The sequence below is a fragment of the Leptosomus discolor genome, chromosome 22 (genome assembly GCF_034619465.1).
Source record: "Leptosomus discolor isolate bLepDis1 chromosome 22, bLepDis1.hap2, whole genome shotgun sequence".
Classification (NCBI taxonomy): Eukaryota; Metazoa; Chordata; class Aves; order Leptosomiformes; family Leptosomidae; genus Leptosomus; species Leptosomus discolor.
In genome coordinates this window covers 69919-90243 of record NC_141412.1, presented here as the reverse complement: position 1 = coordinate 90243, position 20325 = coordinate 69919, and the positions used below count along the sequence as shown (strand labels likewise).

Here is a 20325-nt window from a genome sequence, read left to right as displayed (position 1 = left end):
GGGGCGGAAGGGCAGGGGCGGGGCCTTCGGGAGGGGGCGGGCTACGTTAGCGCTGCGGCCGTTACCGGCTGGCGGAGGGCGCCGGTCACGTGGGCAGCCGGACGTGACGCCTGAGGCGGGGTGGTGCCATGGGGCAGTGCGGGGAGCGCTGAGGGCGAGGGGGCATCATGGCCGAGCCGGGCGCGGCCACCGTGAGTCGGGGTTTTGGGGGGGCTGGCGGCGGGCGCGGGGCCGCGGGAGGGCGCGCGCGACGGTGCTGACGCGGTTGTTGTCGCAGGGCGAGAACGGCGTGGGCGGCAGAGCGGTCCGCGTGGGCACCCGCCGGAGCCAGGTAGGCAGCGGGGGCGCGGGGCGAGCTCCCGTCCTCGGCACGCGCGGCCCGCCGAGGCGCGGGTAGCCCGAGGTGAGGCCGGCGCGGCGCGGCGCTGCGTGGGAGCGGAGCCGTTCGTCCCTCCGGGTCCTGGCCGTTCAGCCGCCCGGGCCGCCAGTGCGAGGAACGACTCGGCGAACGCCGCGTCAGAGGGGACGGGGTCCGGCACCGCAGCTGCGGGCGGCGAGAGAGTCAGACCCCCGCGGCAGGGGGAGCGGTCGCCCGCGGCTTCCCCTCCTGGGGCTCCGCGAATACGTTCTGCAGCCGCTTTCCGTGGCGCCCAGGTGGCGGACGGTCAGTTCTAAGCGGTGCGGCCTTTGTTCAGTTACTGGGGCGTGAGGGGGCGAGCGCCCTTCCGGGATAGCCGGGATCTCGCTGTGGCGTTTTCAGCTTGTGCAGCCCTTCTAGGGAGGCGGGAAGGATCCCCCAACCCCACTAAACCCCCGGGCGACTCGTGGCTTCAGCCCCCACGAAGGCCAGGGAAAGGATGCGTCTAGAGATACGGTGGGTGTCTTTTGCCGGCTGGGCGCGGCAGGGAGGAGCAGGCTCGCCAACGGAGATAAGCGTTCTTCAGGCCTTTGGTCGGATGATCTCGTTCGTGCCGGTAGCGCGTTCTAGGAACAATTCCGCGCTTTCGGGAAGGCGTTTTGTGTAGGCACCGGGGCGAGGGAACGTAGCCGTGCGCACATGCTACCTCTCTTTCTAACCCGAGGCTCTCGCGGTGCCTCACGAAGGGAAGCAGCTACTTGTACTCGTTTTACACGTAGGGAGACTACAGTCCTGAGAACAAAGGTAATCGCCCCAGGCCTACGCAGGTCATCGGTGGGAGAAAAGCTGAACCCCACCTGAGGTCGCTTGAGTCTGCCGCTGCTTCTTGCAGCGTGCAGTGACCCTCTGCTAGGGTAATTCTGGTTTTATTTTACTTGCTTCCGCTGTTCCTATGCGAGGGAACGTTCTTACTGCTCTTTACTGCTTTACGTTCTGTTTCTTGCTGTGCAGGCAGGCTTAGGCTGTTACGTTTTTTTAATTTTTTTTTTTGTCCGTAGAACCTCGAAATAGAGCTCTGATCTTACAGAGGATAAGTGACTCATATTTGCCAGCACCTATAGATTTTTCCAGCGCCACAGTGAGATCTTACTGACTTCTCCCAAAACTTGCAGTATTGGTAAAATTCATACTCTTAGAAAAAGCAGAGGGTACCCGGCACGTGATGCGACTTGTTGTTTCGTCACTGAGCAACAGGAGAATGGTTTTGCTTACCTTTCCGCCCGCATGCCGATGAGCAGGCACCTTTCAGCGGTCTCATTCCGCAGAGGCGAAACCAAGCGGCTCAGAGTTAGGTAGGTAAATGCTGTCTATGAATAAGGGCGCCAAGATGATACAGAGAAGTGGAATTTCTGACTGGGAAGACAGCTAGTGGCCTTAGTAACACAGCTGGAAGTAGAGTGCGTGAATCCTGGTGTGTAGACTTCTGCTCTAGTGTCGCTCTTCCTAGCTCGATAAATGCTTTGCTTTGCCTTGTCAGTGCTTGGATCACAGTGGCGCTGTGCAGGGGGAGATGTTACTCTGCCACTTAGTTGATAGAATAAGTTCTTCGGTGAAGCGCTCTGGCCGTGATACGAGTTCACGTGGTTCAGGGAGTTTGTACATATGAGCAATTTTACCTGGGGCTACTTATTTCTCATGCTTTCGATGTAGAGAATGTAGTGGTTGCGCTTGCCAGACTGCCGAAGAACGGCAAAGTCCTCTCTTGCTACTGGATGGACGATGTGCTCTTTGTTTAGGGCTTTGCTTTCTGCTTCGTTGCAGCTGGCCCGGATTCAGACCGACAGCGTAGTCGCGATGCTCCGTGAGCTGTACCCTGACCTCTGCTTTGAGATTGGTAAGTTTTGTTGGATGCTGCCCTGGGGCAGATGGCAGCAGGAGCCAGCCGCTTATCTTTGTGTGCAAGAGGTGTGTGTCGAGTGCTGTCACGAGGAGGAGGAGGATTCGCCCCACCCTTATCTAAGAGTGCCGTCTGAAGTCAGTTAGGTTGTGTGGCTGAGCAACTGCTGCTGGCTTCTTCTAGGGGAGAAAGATGGATTTCATAAGCTCCCGATGACTGAAGCCCTTGAGTATATCATGCAGATGGGGTCACGTTGCTCCATTTGAGAACCTGGTGTTGCTGTGGCCGCATCCCACTGGGCATTAGGGACATTGTCCTGCCTGGGGCGTGAGGCGCTCAACGGGAATAATGGGAGCCCGGCCTTGCACTGAAGAGAACTGCTGAGTACCTGTCTACTGGCCCTCCAGAGAACGGCCGTGGCAATTTCTGTAGGGTCAGCTCTTCTCAAAACCTGCCCGCTTTCCCCTAGCTCTGTTCTTCAGGACAGTGAAGGAAGTGTCAATTTCACTCGTCTTGAGCGCAGTGTATTTCTAGAAGTGAGCTGCTTTTATATTCCTCTTGAGTCTGTGTTCACGCTGCAGAGTGTGGCGTCGTACTGCTCGTTACCCGTTATGTAGATATTTCCAGCCTAGGGCTAGGAGCTCTGACCGAGCCTCGCATTTTACCTGTGCTCTCTCTCTGAGCAGTTGCCATGTCCACGACCGGAGACAAGATCTTGGACACTGCGCTTTCCAAGGTAAAGGATCTCTCCTTCCTCTACGCCAGAAGTCACTGTATTTGATGATATATTTGCAGATGTTTCCTTTGTGATTCGTGTTCCTCTGTTTATGTGTAGATTGGGGAGAAGAGCCTCTTCACCAAAGAGCTGGAAAATGCACTTGAAAGAAACGAGTAAGAGCTCGTTGCTTTCTCTTCCTCCTCTGGGGTTCGTTCGTGGTGCTCTTTGGACATCTTTCGCTTGCTGCATATGTGATCCAGTTGCCTTCTGTTCTGCTGCCTCTCTGGCTAAGAAAGAAATCCTTTGATAAATCGTTGTCTTTTCCTTTTTTCTTTCCCCTCTCTACCCTTGGCTTAGGCCATGTGTTTTGAAGTGGAGTTATTGTGTGGCTTGGTTTGCCCAGTTGGGTTTTTTCTCCTGTGGTGTGTGTGCTCTCTGCATATTGGAGAGGATGCAATCTAATGTAATTCCTGCTTACCAGTATGTTCTTTTAAAAATACTGGGCTTGGTGGTGTTAACGTATTGCACAACGTGTTTAATGTTACCATGTTAAGATACTTGCGTGCTAAACGTGCAGGAGAATTGGCCGTGGGCGTGTTGCGCTGCTTTCTGGGTTACTTCTTTCTGCAGAGAAAATGGGTTCAGGTTCCTGCTGGAGCAGAGAGAGATTAGTGCCTTTTTTTTTGTGTGTTTTTTTTGTGTGGTTTTTTTTTGTTTGTTTGTGGTTTTTTTTTGTTTCATTCTTTTTTCAGTATCCTGAGGAGGGTTTCAGTTCTGTTTGTGTCTTAGGTAAAGTAGGCTTAAAACCAGAGATATTCTTCTGTATTTCTGACACATAGGCACAAGATACTGCGTTTTTGAGTAAAGATGGTGAAAAAATACTGGAGGCTCGAGCATTTACAATGATGTGCGTTTGCCTTGAAACGAAGCAGAGAGCTTTTACTTTGGCTAGCTGTTATTTTCAGTTTGGAGGGTAATACCAGTCAACGTACGGTTGCGTGTTGGTACAATGAGACTCGCCGTGCGAACGTCTCCAGTGTCTTCCCCTCATTCAGCCTTCTCGTTGTAATGTGTCTTGCATCGCTGCAGGGAGGAAGGCGTTGTCTTAATTTTACAGGTGGGAAGAGAGAGACGGAGAAAGGTCAAGCGGCCTTTCTGGAGTGATTCTGCAGTAATTCTGGCTGTAGAATCTCAAAATTGCTCCCTCTTCTCCAAGTTAATTCCTGGGGTGGATCCACATTTTTCTGTGGAAAATTTACCTGCGGGCCTCTGTGGGTACCGCATGAGGTCAACCATCTGTTCAGTGATTACTGTCCTCTAATTTCTAGAGTTGACCTTGTGGTTCACTCCTTGAAGGACCTGCCAACTTCTCTTCCTCCTGGCTTTACCATCGGCGCCATCTGCAAGTAAGTGTGGCCGCGAGGCTCGGTTCGGAGAGGGACTTGGGTTTCGCAGTGTTGGCAGTGGTAGGAAGGCAAAAGCCACTTAGGTCCTTCTGGGTGTTCGGAGTTTGACCATCCTCTGATTAATCTCTGAAACGGTGGAAACACTAGAGCTGACCTAGTGTTCCATAGCCAGCAGGTTTGCTGGAAATTCTTGCTTTTACGATGGTGAGGGGGTGTTTTGGAGCCAGAGGCGGTTCTTCTGGGGAGCGATAGCAGAACTGCTAAGCTTAACAGCCTTCCCTTAAATGGGGTGTCAGCCATTCTGCGCTTGTGTTATTTTGCAGAAGGGAAGAGCCACTTGATGCTGTTGTCTTTCATCCCAAAAACTCTGGGAAAACACTGAGCCTGCTTCCTGAAAAGAGGTGAGTGAGGAGAGGAAGGGCAAGACAGTCGGGTGTAAAAATGGAAGGAAGGGGGGAAGTTGGTTGATACTTCCCGGCGGCAACTCACAGCTTCTTGCTGTATCTCGTAGTGGTTTTGTGCTGCCTCCCGTTAACTTTCTGTAGACGCTACGCTGAACCCGCTTGCTGAACAGAGCCACGCTGTCTCACGGGAGAGCTGTGCACCGAGTGAGGTTGGATCTCTCGAGCTGCCCTTGAGTTGCAATGTTTTCTCAAGTTAGACCCTTTCTTATCACAGTTGCAGAGTGAATTCCTGCTCCTTTGTATCGCGCTTACTGCAGGGGAATGCGTACGCTGGAGACAGGGTGTCCGGTGCAGTATGTTACCTTCCATGGGCCTGAACCGCGCTCTTGTTCTCACGCAGCCGGTTCCGATTTCCTTGTTATTTTTTTGGCGTTGCTTTCTTACGGTTCTGCTGGGAGCATGAGCAGTTTTGCATTTGGAATTATCTGCCTTTTCGTAGAGGTTATTGAGGCTTTTGTCTGAGACGGGTGAGTGAAATTACTCAGATTAAGGTTAACTACTGGCTTTTTTTTTTTTCTGTGTTAAAGAAACAAACTAGCTGTGACACAAACGTAGACTTGCGCTTCTGCACACCTAGAGAGCAGGAGAATCACTTCTGGTTTAGGTTCCAGGGTACCCAGAAAGGTGAATAGCATACATCTCTCGAAAGGACACGCTTACTGCCCAGACCGGTGGTTTTGTGTGGTTTCCAGTTATGCACCCTGCTGTTTCTGAAGGTTTTCCTCCCACCGCCTTTCTGTTACTGACAAAGCCCCTCCACTTGAGTAACTTCACTTGTCTGCCTATGTCTGGTTCAGTTTGGGGCACCTGAGTTTTGTTGGTTTTGGGTTTTGTTCTTGGTGGTTGTGGGGTTGGTTTGTTTGTTTAGGTTCTTTTGGGTTGTTTTGTGGTCGGGTGTGTTTTTTTGGTTTGGTTTGGTTTGGTTTGGTTTGGTTTTTTCCCTTGTGACAAGTGTGGTCTTTAAATGAGGTTTCATCAGTCCTTGAAGGTGGCAAGGGGCTGCCCTCCAGAAGCATCTCCTGTAAATTGGTTCCTTTGGAGTGGCTTGCCTGCATCTAGCTTCAGCCAGGCTTGATGCTAAACCTCACAGAGTGTTTTTTCTTTCTTCTAAGGAGATGATAGAAATCATAGGTGGGTTCTTGGATCTTCATGTCAATTAAAAAAAAAAAATTTAAAAAAATTTGTCATTTGTTTCCTTTAAAGTTCTGACATATCTCTGGCTGGAGGTAAGTGTAGGAATATTCTGGATTTCATTGATGTTATTTTCCCCACAGTGTGATTGGAACCAGTTCACTTCGGAGAGCAGCCCAGCTCAAAAAGAAGTTCCCTCAGTTAGAATTCAGGGATATTGTATCCTTTCCTGGCCAAATGTGGGAGCTGGGTAAAGCTGCAAACAGGAAAATGCAACTTAATGGGAAATCTGGATTCAAGGCTGATCTGTACCACCTGACCTACGAGAACAAACTGCTTCCTCAACGGCTGCCCTCTGCTAACCTGTCCTGAGAGGGGCACGTAGCGTACCATAGCCCATTCTGTCCTCTGCTTTCTCACGAGGCTGTCAAGAAGGGGCCAGCCTTAATCTAGCTGAGATTCAGGATGCAGATGAATTGTACGTTAAAGAACGTTCGAAAAACTCCTTGGCGGGTGCCTACTGTGTGTTTACCGCAGCGGCGCGCTCAAACGCCGATGGCTTCCCAGTGCCCCGGGTGGGGTTTGGTTCCGATGTGGGCTGCTGAACTAGTGGTAAAAAGCACCGTTAAACCTTCAGTCTTAGTAACCTAGTTCTTAGCTGTGCAAAAGGAGTCGGTGTCAGGTGTTTGTCATGCACTTAAATGACATGCATATCTTTTGAGAGTCAGTGCTTGAATTAATGTTCCGTAATGCTTGTCGAGATTCTCTTGAATGAAACAGTTGTCCAGGTTTAACACTTCGTTTAGGGTGGTGCTCTGACTGATTCTCAGTTGGAGGCTGTTTGAATCTGTACAACACACTCGAGCAACCGTCGGGTGGTTCTAGGACCGTTTGCCTGCTGTTTCTGTGCTTGCTTAATCATTTCTGCAGAGAGGGAATTTAAATACCCGCCTAAAGAAGCTAGATGAGAAGGAAGACTTCAGTGCCATCATCCTGGCTGCTGCTGGGCTGAAGAGAATGGGCTGGGAGAATCGCATCGGCCAGGTGAGGAGCAGCAAAGCAGAACGCACCATTCTCTCCTGAACCATCGACTGCTTGCCTCGCAGACCTTGCGGCTGTCCTGTCGAAGATGAGCGCGCAGTCTGCTGCATCCCCTGCCACGTTAGGTTGTGATTTGATGCGCTTCAGGGAGGATTGGTGGTGGTGGTGGTGGTTGGTTTTGTTTCCTTCATCCGGAAGTTTTTGCTGTTCAGCTTTCCGTGGTGCAGTAACAGTTTGTAGTTTGATCATCTCCCAACATTGTGTCGAACAACGCAGCGCTGTGCGTGACTAAGATTTTTCCAGTTGGCTAAGTCATGAAGCGTTACAGTTCAGGTGAAAGAAGGTGCGTTATCTCACTTTAGGGGTGGAAACACGGAAGCACGAGAAGGGGGAGGTGACGTTCCTTTGGTCAGGCCCAAAATCAGTTAACGTAGAGGCGAGAATAGAATTTGGCTCTCGCGTCCTATATTCTGAACAGTGTAACTTGCGCTAACTCTGATTTTACTTTCTTCCAGCTCCTAAGCCCCGACGATTGTCTGTATGCTGTTGGACAGGTGCGTTACGACTTTTGTATCTTCAGTCGTACTGTGCACTGAAAGCTGGCAGCAGTACGATGTGTCAGAGTAGTTAATTGTGCCGAATACTTCCTATGTGTTGGTTGCCAAAGAACTACTACACTGGTCTCTTCTGTCGGCCGTTATGCTGGTTTAGGCCCAGCTTGTGGGAAGAACGGTAGTAATCTCTTTTCACCTGGTGTGGTGGGGGCTGATTTCCGTCAGAAGCGGAAAAACAGGAAACGGTAAAGGTAGCGTGTGGCACGACTACGCTGGGGTGACGTGGCAGGTACGGGGCAGGCTCTAGCAGGGTCAGCGTTGCCCTGTACTGGGATAATTGTGCGGAGCCACTGAAGTGTCTTTGCCCTGCGATGCTCCCTTCTTCTCTCTTATGTCTTATGCACAGTGTCCTAACTCCCACAGGGTGGAGCTGAAACACCTGCCTCGGAGCACACTCTGGGTGGTTTTGGGTTTGGGTTTTTTTTGGTTGTTTTTTTTTGTGTTGTTTTTTTTTTTTTCTTTTTACTCAATCTCATTTCCAGTTTAGGAAAGAATTGTTTTGTCGCTGTCACTCATTCAGCATTTGATCTTTATCTTGAGAAACGGTTGGCAAGCTTTGATTTATCCAGCCTTCTCATCAGGAAGGGACGTTGGGGTCATAAGTGAGATAGGTTCTAGAATGGCTGGAGGTGACAGCAAGATCTTGAACGTTCGGCTGCAGTAAGTTCTGATCTTCCCTTTACAGCAGCTGCTATAGGACGTCTCTGCAACTTGTAATTCAGTTCTGTAAACGCTTAAATGTTGCTCCCTCGGTGACGTGCGTCCAAGCCTCTGAGTTCTGTTTCATGACCGATGATGAGGGCACACAGAGATGCGTGAAGTTGAGGAGTTACTAAGATTATTATGTTTCTTTTTCTTCTTCTTACAGGGTGCCTTAGCGGTGGAAGTTCGTGCCAAAGACCAAGAGATACTGAATATGGTATCTGCCCTGCATGATGCAGACACCGTATTATGCTGCATTGCTGAGAGAGCATTTATGAAACGCCTGGTAGGTGTGGCATCCTTGCTCTTCTGCCTGCAGCGGTTACACTGCTCTGCTAGTTGACCTGATGTCACAGCACGGGAAATGTTAAGCTTTCCTAAAAGTGCCAAGTCGAGGTTACTTCTGAATCGAGAAGGGTCTGAAAAGAGATAGGTGGCGTTGTGTGCGGCCTAAACTTTTCGGGGGCCTCTGCTTTGAATGTGTCGGGCAGCGGCCTCAGTGTCGGCTGCTTTCTGTTTTAGGAGGGTGGATGTAGCGTCCCTGTCGCCGTCAACACCGTGCTGAAAGATGGCCAGGTGAGGCCTACTTTGTATTGATCTGGGATTATTTCTGAAAACCTATTCCAGTGCCTCCATGCTCCCTGATCCTTCCTTGAAGGTAACTCCAGCAGATACCTTTATAGCCCACTAGGGCAGCTTGGCTCCTGACTCGAGCCTTCTGGGTTTGTGTCCGAAGCAGGAGCATGAGAATGGGTCTGGCTACTGAAGCCCAGTCTTCTAGAAAACATCCTTACAATAAGTGCCCGATTTCCCTTCCCACCCCCCCCCGACTCTAAAGGTAGTGTTGTCCTGAGGGCTGAATGTCTCGCTTCCGACCCCAGAAAATCTGTCGTTTTACACAACAGAGTGCAATTAAGGAGGGGGGAAGCTAGAAAAAAGGTCAGCTTTTCCCTTGAGAAGTCACATCTTCCCTAACAGGGATTACTCATCTTACAGCTATTCTTGCTGATCCCACTGCACTGCAGAAGCCTTCTCCCCCAGCCTTAGCTTGTATGTTGTGTGGGTTTTTTTCAGAAGGGGATAGTTGGCTTTCGGTTTGTTAACGTGTTTTTAATCCCTTCCGTATGTCTTTTCAAGTTGTATCTGACAGGAGCAGTCTACAGTTTGGATGGATCCGATAGCCTGAAGGAGACTATGCAGACTAGCGTTAACTATCCCCAACAGGTGTGTGAACCACGGTGGCTTCAAAACCCAAACCTGAAGCTGAATGACAGAATCGGACCTTTTGAGATTGATTACTTTTGGTCTGGTTCCTTGAAAACTGTAACGGCGCACTGTTCTCGAGGCTCCTCGGACCACAGATTACTGTGCCCCGTTTTCACATCTGGCTTAAACCGCTCATTCCCGCTCCTTCCCGCTGCCTTACGTTGAGGTGTTTCTGTTCGCAGGATGAAGATGGACCAAACGACGATGTGCAGCATGTTGGCATCACAGCCAAGAATGTCCCTGGTCGGGCCCAGGAAGCTGCAGAGAACCTTGGTGTCGAACTAGCTGCTTTACTTCTGAGCAAGGGAGCGAAGCATATCCTTAGCGTGGCAAGGCAGCTCAACGATGCCCGCTAAATCTGCGAGCGTTGGCAGCTACGCTATCATCCTCCTTTGGAGGAAGAGATTTATTTAAGCGTTCACACCGGTCTTACCCGATGTTTGGGCACAGAAACTTGAAATACTAAGCTAACTAACGCGTAGTTTACGCTGTTGAGGGTTTTCATCCCTCTGCATTTCTCTAAATTGCAGTGTCTCTGTGAAGTTTTTCCAACATTTTTTTGTAGCTAGGGAGTTAAAAAATATTTTAAAAAAGATCTGTGAGTGTTCTCCTATTCCATTTAGGAACTAGGCACTCATGACAGATTATGGGACTCAACCATGACGGTACTAAAGTGCTGCACTGTGCTGACAGTACCAAAGTACTTTAGTCATTAATAGTATTTGGGCCTGTTCACTCCTCAGTATGCTGAAGACTGCTATGAGGTACTTACTTAATAGCAGGTTCCTCCTAGCAAAGCAGCACAGATGCCATGTTCATCTTGTGTCTCAGTGAAGGTGAGGAAGTAAATTTGTAGTTGCCAGATGCACATTTGTCAGTTGGCCAGTAATAAATTAGGAAGTGGACAGCTACTCTAGTTTCCCTTGTACGCTTGTCTGCAAGGGTGATCTGAGACATTCATCTGCGCTACTCAGCCGCCAGGGAACTGAAGAGGAAGCCCAGATGTGGGCTGTTGTGCCTTTCTCTCTAGCCGGGAGCCCCCTCCTTTTACTGTGGCTCCTTGCACGCAGTGCTGGGCTGCCATCCTCTCTGTGGGGCTCACGTGTTACAGTGCCTTGCAGAAACACTGAAATGGCACCTTGCCGGGGTCCCGCTTTGGAAACGAAGCATCGTTTATTCTCTATGCAACGTCCACTGAATGTAACAGATAAATACAGTTAAATTATAAGCACCCCAGTGTAAGTGTAAGTCTTTACGGAGCAGCTCCTCTGTTCGCAGCTTGCCCGACTGGACTTGAGCGGGGCCGGTTCCTTCAGCTGGCCGTCAGCCCGCTGCGGACGCCAGCGCTCCCGGGCCCCGCAGCGCCGCCCGCGGCCAGGCAAGCGGCCAGCCCCGGCGGGCGGGGCCCGGCACCGCCTCCAGGCACGGCGGCGGGACAGAGCCGCGCCCCCTCCCCCCCGCGGATCGCAGCTCTCCCGGTGAGCAATGGGGGTGGCCCTGAAAAGGGCCTTTGTGTGATGCCGGGGGGGCGGCGGCCGGCCGGCCGCCCTAGTACTCCTGCGACTGCTGCCCGCTGCTCTTCTTGCCGGCCTTGGTGGGGCCCGGGCCGCCGCCGCCGGTCTTCTTGGGCAGCAGCACGGCCTGGATGTTGGGCAGAACGCCGCCCTGCGCGATGGTGACGCCGCCCAGCAGCTTGTTGAGCTCCTCGTCGTTGCGCACCGCCAGCTGCAGGTGACGGGGGATGATGCGCGTCTTCTTGTTGTCGCGCGCCGCGTTGCCCGCCAGCTCCAGGATCTCGGCCGTCAGGTACTCCAACACGGCCGCCAGGTAAACGGGCGCGCCGGCCCCCACCCGCTCCGCGTAGTGCCCGCGCCGCAACAGCCGGTGAACGCGCCCGACCGGGAACTGCAGCCCAGCCCGGGACGAGCGAGATTTGGCCTTAGCTCGGGCCTTACCGCCGCTCTTGCCACGGCCAGACATGGCGCCTCGCTACGCTTTCGGCACGGCCCGCCCGCTCCGGCGCTCTGCGACGAAGTGAGGCGGGAGGCCCCCCACCCAGCCCTTTTATAACCTTCCGCAAAGTAGGGCTCAGCTCATTGGACAGCGCCGCTGCGCCTCGCTATTGGTGCGCCTGCCGGAAGAAATTTTTTCGTGACTGGTTGCCTGTGCGATACCACCGCGCTTGCCCCGAGTCTATTGGCGACGGAGACCGGCCAATAAGAAGGTAAGGCGCCAAATTCATACCGTGCTGAAGCAGTTGGTACTCGCTGCCGCCGGGGGGGGGGGTGTGGTACGTAAGCGGGCGGGGGGGGGGGGGGGGGGAGGGGCGTGTGAACGGGGGATGCGGTGCGGCACTGCCGCCGCCGCTCGGACCGCCTCTGCCGGGCCCTGCCGCGGTGCTCGCACGGTGGCGGGCCTGTCTGTTCGTCGGGGAGCTGTGGCCGGTGTGCTGGCAGCGGAGGGGCCGGGCTCGCCGCTGCAGTGGGCCTCTGCTGACCGCGCTCGGGATGAGCGGCCTGTGTCGCACAGACACCCTCGTGCTTCGCATCCACCCGTGGGCAGCGGAAGCGCTTGCTGCAGGAGCGCTAGGACTCCTGACAGCAGGCGGTAACGCTTCCAGATCGGCTCTGTGTAAGGAGCTTTGACTGTCACCTCTTCGGTTATGTCAGTAAGGGCTGCCCATGGTAATCCAAGGGGACAGAGGAGCGATGACGGATGGGGCGCTACCATGAGCGAGCCGGCGTGATGTCGCCCCGGTGGGGCTCCTCCCTGAGATTTTTGAGGAGTGAGGCCGGCCACTGGTCCTGGGCCCTGGTGTTGGCCTGGCTTCCCTCCAGAGCGAGGCGGGGAGGGGGCTCCTGGGATGCCTGCAGACCGAGGGGGATCCCCGCCTGTAGGGGTGTTTGGCTCACGGTTGCATACAGGGGATGTGTAAAACTTACCGTGAGATCCTTTTTAGGGGACTGTGGGAACGTGTGAGACGTATTATGGGTTCTTTAAGAGAAGCACCAAAGGTGGGGAAGAGGTCAAATTGGACTGAGGAAAAACCATGGGAACATGGAAGGAGGAGCAGGGTGAAGAAGGTGGTTGCCTGTGAGCACGATGCTGATTGGTAGCCTTTATCTCTGCAGTCTGTCTTGCCTCGCTAAACTCTAATTTTTTTTCCAGGGTGAGAGGACTGTCTACCCTGTGTGCGTATCTATGTCTGGAGGTCTAAGTGCCAGCAACAGGCTTCCCGCCACAGGTCAAAGGGGCCAGTGTGTATGTGGTACCGGCAAAGGGGAAGACTGGAGCATGTGCAGACTGGGGGCCGGGGCCAAGGTGGAATGCCTGTGTGTGTGATCGCTAGCGCACGAGCCAGACTAGCGAGCAAGCACGATAATGGGCTGTGGGGCTTGGTATCCAGGACCAGATACGGGGAGATTGGGGCCAGCAGGTTGCTTACTGGAGGTAGGTCTAAGCCAGCTTGCCATGAAAGCCAGCGGCCAGTTACCGGACAGAGTACTTAAGGGCAGCTACTGAAGAGATTCATCATGTTTGCGTGTGAGTACACGTATACGTATACGTGAATGCACTCTACTAGCAGACTTCGGAACTGGCTGGCTGGAGAGGAGGAGGAAGAGGATTCGGCCATTTGTACCATTCACGTTTGCGAGTGCTGTGTGTTTTCTGTGTCGATCAGTGTTACCGGACGTGTGCATTTTTGCCTGTTGGGAATGTACTACTGGCCGGACTTGGGCGCGTGGAGGTGTGGCAGCCTTGCATCTATTAAGGTGCCGGACTCAGCAACTTCTAATGTCACCCATCTCAGCGTCCCTGTCTTTGCTGTTGCAGCATTTCACTTTGCGCTCCCGTAAATCTCTCGGAGACTCTTTAACCTGGTACTCCAATGGCTGTTAACGTGTTTTTTTCTGCCAGGTAGGTAGCAATTCTGTGGTGAACCGTGGTGCCAGATACGGCTACATAAATAATGACTTATATTTGAGGAAAAGGTAATGGCAGCCTGCAGGGTCTTAGTTCCGTGTTAATCTAAGGCTTTTACGGATGTCCTCTCTTACACCAGTACAGAACGATCCTTGCTCTGCTAGCCTGTTCCCGATGTGTCCTATTCCACGAAGGACGGCAGATGTTCAGAAATAAAAGCCCTTCGGTGGGAACGTTCCCCGTAGCCGTGTGAGAGGAGGCAGTCTACTGCAGAAGGGACCAGCCCCCTAGCAGGATAGAAAGCCACAGAGATGTATTGCATAACCTAGTTTCATGCTGTGTCAATATTCTTGAGGCAAAGCACTGAAGGAGAAAGGGTACCATGAGTTATTTTATTCTCAGAGAGCTCTGAGTTTTGGGTATGGTTTATGAACGTCCCTCTATGTCCGTGGACTAAAGACAGGATCGGAGAAGCCAGGAGAGGATTTCTGGTTTACTTGTTCTGCTGTACATAGTCTTAGGGAAATTAAAGTTCCTGTTTTCTCTCTTGGGGAACCGTAACGTGCTGGTTGGATGGGTAGAGATTTCATCTTTCCCCCTTTCCCTAAGTGCTGTCAGTAAACATCTGGGCATTTACTTCCCCTCTGAAAAGTATTCCCAGTAACAATGATGTCCGAGTAGCAGTGAATCTTTTCTGTCAGCAGAATTGGACAAAAGCCGCCTGTGCACAGAAAAAAGATGACTGCAGGTCAAGACTGGCCCACGCAGAGTAGTTGCTTGCGTTCTGACAGGTGTTCTGAGGTTCTCGGAGGGCCGGAATTAAGACCAGTTGAACCTTTTGGTCAGCCACTGGAGAAAACTGACTGGCAGGTACGACTCTTTCCCCTGCTCCCGGCAGCTCAGTCAGACGTCGTAAAACAAGCGCACTAGTTGGTATCGGATTGAAAATGCAATCGTGCTGCCCAGGACCTAGGTAAAAATCAGACAGACAACGGAAACGTTATAGTGTCAAGTAGTTCACAGGCTGGCAGCTTCCTCCTTTCCAGATGGATTTGTTATGCTTTCCAGCATGCCTCGCTTCACTAAATAACACCATTTAGGCTAAATATTTTAGGGACAGAAAGATGAAAGGCAGAAGTCTAGCCAAAGTCCTCGTTTTTTTTTTTCTCTCAGAATCATAGCTATCTGTGGGGGATTGCTGCGTGCGCCTGCGCACGGCCACATTGTGAGAACGAGCGGACGAGATGAATGGTTGGGAACAACTCTTTCCTTCTTAGGGAGCCTATGTTACAACGTAAACCTTGTGGTTCGTAATTGAAAGTACCTCGTGTCAAAGCTGCAATTCAGCATCTTTTTACAAGAAGGCGCTGCCAAGAATGCTCTGCTGTAACCGGGCTGAAAATCAAGTGGCAGGTACTCTCCCATCCCTGATGGAGTCATGCCTAAGCCCTGTTCGGTCTCCAGGTTTGTTTGCTGGAAGCCCTTCCTCTCGAACGGGAATTTGGCCAAGTGGCTCTTCTCTTTCCTAATAAGAGTCTCTTACCTTTTCATCTGAGGATGAAAAAAGAATTTTTTTTTTTTGTGGGCAAGTATGCGACACAGGCCTTTCCAAAAGCAGTGTTTCTACCGTATTACGCACAAGAGTTCAAGTGCTGATTAGAGGTAGTATCTGTGAGGCGTGCTATCCTTGCGCTTTAAGTTGCTTCACAACGCTCCTGCGCCCTGCTCAGATTCCAGATACCGCTGAGCTACGCGAGTCCGCCAGCCAGAGATACCTCCAGGATTGTGCTATTGTGTGACTGAAAAAGAGGAACCGGGAAAAAAGGCTGTATCGCTAACCTAGGGTCTCCGTATTTATTAGCCCTCAATGAACAGGGAGGAATCTGTTTCCTCCCTGAGCTATGCAAACATCTGATTCTCCTCAAGTTCCATAGCTCAGCTGCTTGTTGTGTGAAGAGCATGATGCTTTAGTTCCCCTTTTCCCTGGAAACTCCTGAGACTGATTTGGATCTGCCTCTATTGCAGAGTACATCTTTCTACGGGAGGAGCCATTTGTCTGACCTGAATGAGTAGCAACAGGAGAGTGAGATTTCGCTCGTGGGTGGGTCCAATCAGCTTTATAACAAAGTTAATAAGTGTCATATTATTGCACTCGGTGTATTCGCCATCTTCATCTGTTCCACTCTTCACGTCTACTATGTGCAAGATCTTGACTGCCTGGGGAAAAGAAATACCGCACGCTATTTCACCACGTACGTTTGGTGCTCACCGGCTGGCTTTGCTCGAGATCCCTTTCGCTGTACCACCCCCGACGTCTGGCTCGTGCTCCTACTGAAAGGACAGGACAGGCTTTTGATGGTCCTGGGACGCGGCTACGCGCGGCTATTCCAAAAGACTGATTATCAACACAGTCGAGTGACCGCGAGGGATGGCGACGGACTAAGCTGAATATTTTCCTCTGGATTTGAACTAGGAAGTAATTAGCGAACCCAGAAGTGCTGCATTCCCTCCCATCCCCTTCCTCTCGCATTTGATCACCGCCTCAAAACGTGTCTGGATCTTGAATCTTTTCCAGATAATACCTTCAGAATGTTTGTTCCCAGGGCAGAGAGGCTCTTAGTTTTGAATTTGGAATAGCTCATCTCCAGCTTCCCCGTACTAGGATTGAGCCTAAAAAGAAACATGAAAATTTTAGTCCAGACAGAGCAAGAAGACAGAGAGATCTCTATGCAGGCAGACTTAGATGCCTAGCCGAGCGGTCGAGAAGGAAAGAAACCCAGTGGTGGAAAAAGCAGGAATCCGACACAGTTGCCAATACCTAGTCCCTCGGCCTGGGCAGAGTCAGGAGGAGATTCCTCCCCAATATATGCATAAAGCTGTACAGTTTTACAAATAAACTAGAAAAATCTAACGTCTGCAGAGTCAATCGCTGATACGGCATAGCGTCACAGAACCCTCGCTACTGTAAAATCTTAGCCGGCCCTACTGCAACAGCATTAAAAGCAGCCTGTATCGGTTGCTGTCAACCCCTGCTTTAGGAATCGAATGTAGCTGGCAGAGCGAGCCAGCTAACTTTTAACCGTAAAACTTAGGTCGATGGCTTTTAAAAAGAGCACTTCCCACCACCCTTCTCGGCCGGTGTTGGAGATAAAAGGGACAATCTGCGGTACCGTGACAGGTCACTCGGGTACGTTACCTCGGCAGCCGGTGACGGGGACAAGGAATGACGTGGAAGAGTTGAGGCAATGAGTAGAGGAAGTTGAGCACTTGCGGGATGAAAAAAAGCAGCATTGTTTTGCTGAAGTGCCCCAAGATCCCCACCACGGCGAAGGTCATGCCAGCAAAGTAGCAGAAGGTGTCCCCGACAAACGCTCGAGATGGGTACCTGCAATCCACAGGGCAGAAAAGCAAAGGTCTGTCGTGATGGCTGTTGCCATGAAAATGACTTGATCGTAACCACCGAACGGGTTCCCACATGGCAGGTTAGAGGCCAAGAGGGAACTGCAGCAGATCTGCATAGTAAAAACAACTGCAGGTATTTATGCTAAAAGAGCTGTGGGACTAGGAACCACAACCTGACTTGCAGAGAGTGTGGTATGAAAAAAAAGGCTAGCAGGACCTACGAGGGGGCACATTCTGTGCATTTGGGTGAGCCAGAGTGACTGGAATTGTTCTAATGAAAAGCAAAGCTACCGGTGCAGCGATGCTTTGCGCTCCTGGTTCTGGCAAGAAGCCTATCTACGCTCCAGCATCCCACCTGCACGTCTGTAAGTAGTTTTGTTTGTTTGGAAAGGGAGAAAGCAAAGGGAAAGGAGGCTTCGGAAGAACCGCGGAACGTCCATCCTCTTACCAGTTGTGGTAAAACAGCCCCAGCGTGGTAAAAAAAAAGGGAATCATGAAGTAGAGAGAAAAAATGTGATCGTCTCGGTAATCCCCTATAGAAAAAAGAAAAAAACCACACGGTTGTTGTAAGAGACAGGACTGGTTGATTTTTAGCAATACCAGATATTGAAATCTAGGATTCTCTCTCCCTTTCCTTTTTCCGCCCACAAACACGTATGTTACCTTCCTTACCGTTTAACTCCACAATGTTGAATATGATAATGGAAGCAGCTATCACCAGAGACTGCCCTGCTTCAATTCCATTAATTCCCGCGAGAATGTTGATGGCGTTAGTGCAGAACACTGCTAGCATGCCCATGTACGCGTAGTAGAGGATACCTGCAGATGAGAGCGAGCCAAGCGCTTTAGTATTTATAGGTAGAGGCAGGCCCTGGTCCAATTCAGCAAAGCTCTCGCTTCCTGCTTTGTACAACAACCCACTGCCTAGAGATCTCGGTGATTTTTGATAGCGGTAGTAGCTTACTAATAAATCGCTCCCTCTCCTGGGCATCGGCAGTCGCGCGTACACGTGCGTACGACACGGCGACTGCAGCCGACCGTTGTAACACGGCGGCAGACTGCGGCGCTCTGTTTCTGTCCCTCGGTCATTCTGGTGTCGGCAGCTGAGCGCCGTGCACAGGCGGCGCTCAATTGTGTGCTGGAAAAGTGACCGGTGCTGGGCTTCTGGACGTTCTTTCCCACCTAACATTCAGTGGGTGGATTTGCGCCTTCTCTCCGGTTACTTAAGCCAATCCTTCTTGTGTTCTCGCGGCAGCACCGAGTGCTGCCAGGTGCCCCCTTCCACCTATCGCTCGCCGCTCGCGTGACAGCTTCTGGTGATGCACAACTTACCCAGGTCCAAGTGCATGCCCAGCAGTACCCGGAAGGGCTTAGGTACCACAATGGTCGTGTTCCCAAAGTTGGTGAAGTAAACCATGAGCAGCGGGAGGGAAGCCATGGTAGGAAGAAGGAGCTTGTGGCGCCAGCGCAGGTTCAGAACGTCATCTGCAAAGCCCAGGAAAATCATGCAGCAGATGGCGAGGAGCGCACCGATGAGCTCCACGAACTGCAGGAGAGAGAACAGGACCCCGGTTACCGTCGGTCGCTCCCTGCCCGTGCCCGCCACGCTCACGGCTCCAGGCAAGCCTCACCTCATCGTGAGGAAAGGCCGCGCACTGCTCCTCCACGAAGCACCTCAGGAAGGGCACAGGGATGAAGCAGAAGAGGAGGATGAGGAACACGGCCCCGCTGATCACGCCCTGTGCTTCGGGGCTGGAAGGAAGGGAAGGCGGGGAGTGAGCCCGGCCGGTCCCGGGGCCAGGGCCGGTCCGGCCCTGCGGCGCACGGTTCGGCGGGGCAGCGCTACTCACACGGGCCGCCGTGAGGCCTTGTTGAGATCTTCACCGAAGAGCCGGGCAGCGAGGAAGTGGTCCTTGAAGGCCGGGATGAGCGTGAGCGTGGCCACGAAGCCCAGCAGCGACCCGCCGAGATTGATGAGGAGGGGCACAACCGGCCAGGCCGCCATGGCGGCGGCGGGCGCTGCCCCTGCCAAGGGCACAGAGCGGGGCCGTGTGCGGAGCGCCGCCCGCCAACGCCTCCCGCCGGACGCTATAAAAGAGGCACCGGATGCGCGCGCCCCTTCCGGCCTGCCAGCGAGGGGGGCGCCATCTTTGGCGCTGGCACTAGTCGCGTGTCGGCGTGGGGTTCTGCTCGGGCGCCGGCCAGGACCGGGGCCGGTAGCGCTTTCGGCCCCGCCGCGGGCGTGCGTAAGCGCTTGTGCCCGGCGCTGGAGTCTGCGTGGATCGGCGTGTGCCCCGCGCAGCGGAGCTCTCTGCGCGGAAAGCCGCGCTCGGGCCGGCCCCGCGACGGACTCCGCCTCGCAGTGCCCGCAACCGCCATGGTCGTCTCGGTGCGTCTCGAACAGCGCGCCGGCTCTAATCCGACCCCAGGTACGTCATTTCCTCCCCCCGCGGGGAAGTCCGGGCGGAGCGGGGCGAGGGGCCGCGGGCGCTCCCCCTCTCTCCCTCTCTCCGAGCAGACCGGCGGCGTTTTGCCCCGGTCTAGGAAGCGGCGCTTGCGGGCGGCTGCCGGCGACGTCTGGGCAGCGTAGTCAGCGCTAGCGCCGAGCTCCGCGCTCGCTAGCGGGCGGGGCGGGGGCGCCGAGCGCCGGCGGGATGCGCCGGGGGGGGGGGGGGGAGGGGCGCCGAGTGCCGGCGGGATGCGCCAGGGCCAACATCGGAGCGGCCGGCGGCTTCGTTACCGCACGTGTTTCCTCAGATATTGGAAAAAACCAATAAAACGTCCTAAGGTGCAGCCGCAGCTAGAAGCGCTTTCCCGTGCCCTGCGGCCGTTTGAAGCGGGGGGTGGGGACCCGAGGTGGTTTCTGATGCATCTTTCATGCTGCCTAGAGAGCCGCTGCTGCGTCGGGAGAGGCCGCCTCTGGTCTGTGCCTGTTGAACTTCCGCAAAAGTGACTTTGTAAACTCTAAGCGAGCCTTAAGTAAACTTTGAGGCCGGTGCCCGTTACTGCGAGGGAGGAAACGGCGGGGGGGGGGGGGGGGGGGCGCTGGCCAGACACCCTTCCACAGCTCTAGCAGCGAGGAACCACCGTCGGCCGGCCGCTGCTGCGTCGGGTCGCGCCTGTTGTGAAAAGAGCTGGCCGAAACTCGCGTTTTCCGCCCTCCGCGGCGAGTCTGGCCCGGGCTCTCAGCAGGCGAAGGGAAGGATTCCGCCTCGGTGGTGCGTCCTGCGGCCGTGGTGTGAGTGAGCAGGGAGGTCGCTGCCGGTGAAAAAGAGCGCGACGTGATAAGAAAAGCTCTGTACCCGCAGCTCGGAAGGCCGGCAGCAGCTCGACGTCCGGACAGCGGCTGCCCTGCCGTTTCAGCCCACCGAGAGGAGGAGGCTCGCGGCGGCAGCGACGAGC

The 20325-nt window shown here is 53.3% G+C and overlaps 3 protein-coding genes and 1 long non-coding RNA gene across 8 annotated transcripts; 2 read left to right on the top strand and 2 right to left on the bottom strand.

Annotated features, from left to right (window-relative positions):
- The first annotated feature begins 162 nt into the window (after positions 1 to 162).
- HMBS (hydroxymethylbilane synthase) lies at positions 163 to 10828 on the top strand. 5 transcript variants are annotated; one of them, XM_086476962.1, is made up of 14 exons: positions 168 to 191; positions 278 to 331; positions 2180 to 2252; positions 2942 to 2991; positions 3091 to 3146; positions 4302 to 4379; positions 4703 to 4780; positions 6118 to 6193; positions 6905 to 7018; positions 7531 to 7569; positions 8498 to 8617; positions 8854 to 8907; positions 9469 to 9555; positions 9780 to 10828. In XM_086476962.1, exons 1-14 carry the CDS (start codon positions 168 to 170, stop codon positions 9951 to 9953), a joined length of 1077 nt encoding a protein of 358 aa, XP_086333088.1. In that variant the 3' UTR covers positions 9954 to 10828. The 5 variants fall into 5 exon arrangements, with proteins under 5 accessions (XP_086333089.1, XP_086333088.1, XP_086333090.1 ...); XM_086476964.1 differs by lacking the exon at positions 168 to 191 and adding an exon at positions 1417 to 1710 and having other exon boundaries at positions 312 to 331; XM_086476963.1 differs by lacking the exon at positions 278 to 331 and having other exon boundaries at positions 163 to 191.
- A 317-nt stretch (positions 10829 to 11145) lies between these two features.
- H2AX (H2A.X variant histone) lies at positions 11146 to 11601 on the bottom strand. Its single transcript, XM_086476780.1, has one exon. It carries the CDS (start codon positions 11575 to 11577, stop codon positions 11146 to 11148), a length of 432 nt encoding a protein of 143 aa, XP_086332906.1. The 5' UTR covers positions 11578 to 11601.
- Positions 11602 to 13008: 1407 nt separating this feature from the next.
- Positions 13009 to 18928, bottom strand: DPAGT1 (dolichyl-phosphate N-acetylglucosaminephosphotransferase 1). Its single transcript, XM_086476854.1, has 9 exons — positions 18774 to 18928; positions 18555 to 18675; positions 18256 to 18469; positions 17596 to 17742; positions 17372 to 17456; positions 16718 to 16906; positions 16104 to 16191; positions 15583 to 15738; positions 13009 to 14490 (listed from the first exon to the last, which is right to left on the bottom strand). The coding sequence occupies exons 1-9, from the start codon at positions 18926 to 18928 to the stop codon at positions 14425 to 14427; spliced, it is 1221 nt and encodes a 406-aa protein (XP_086332980.1). The 3' UTR covers positions 13009 to 14424.
- LOC147413916 (uncharacterized) lies at positions 14533 to 16039 on the top strand. The gene is made up of 3 exons (XR_015184011.1): positions 14533 to 14934; positions 15547 to 15622; positions 15728 to 16039. It is a non-coding gene; the product is annotated as an uncharacterized LOC147413916 (long non-coding RNA).
- Positions 18929 to 20325: the final 1397 nt, after the last annotated feature.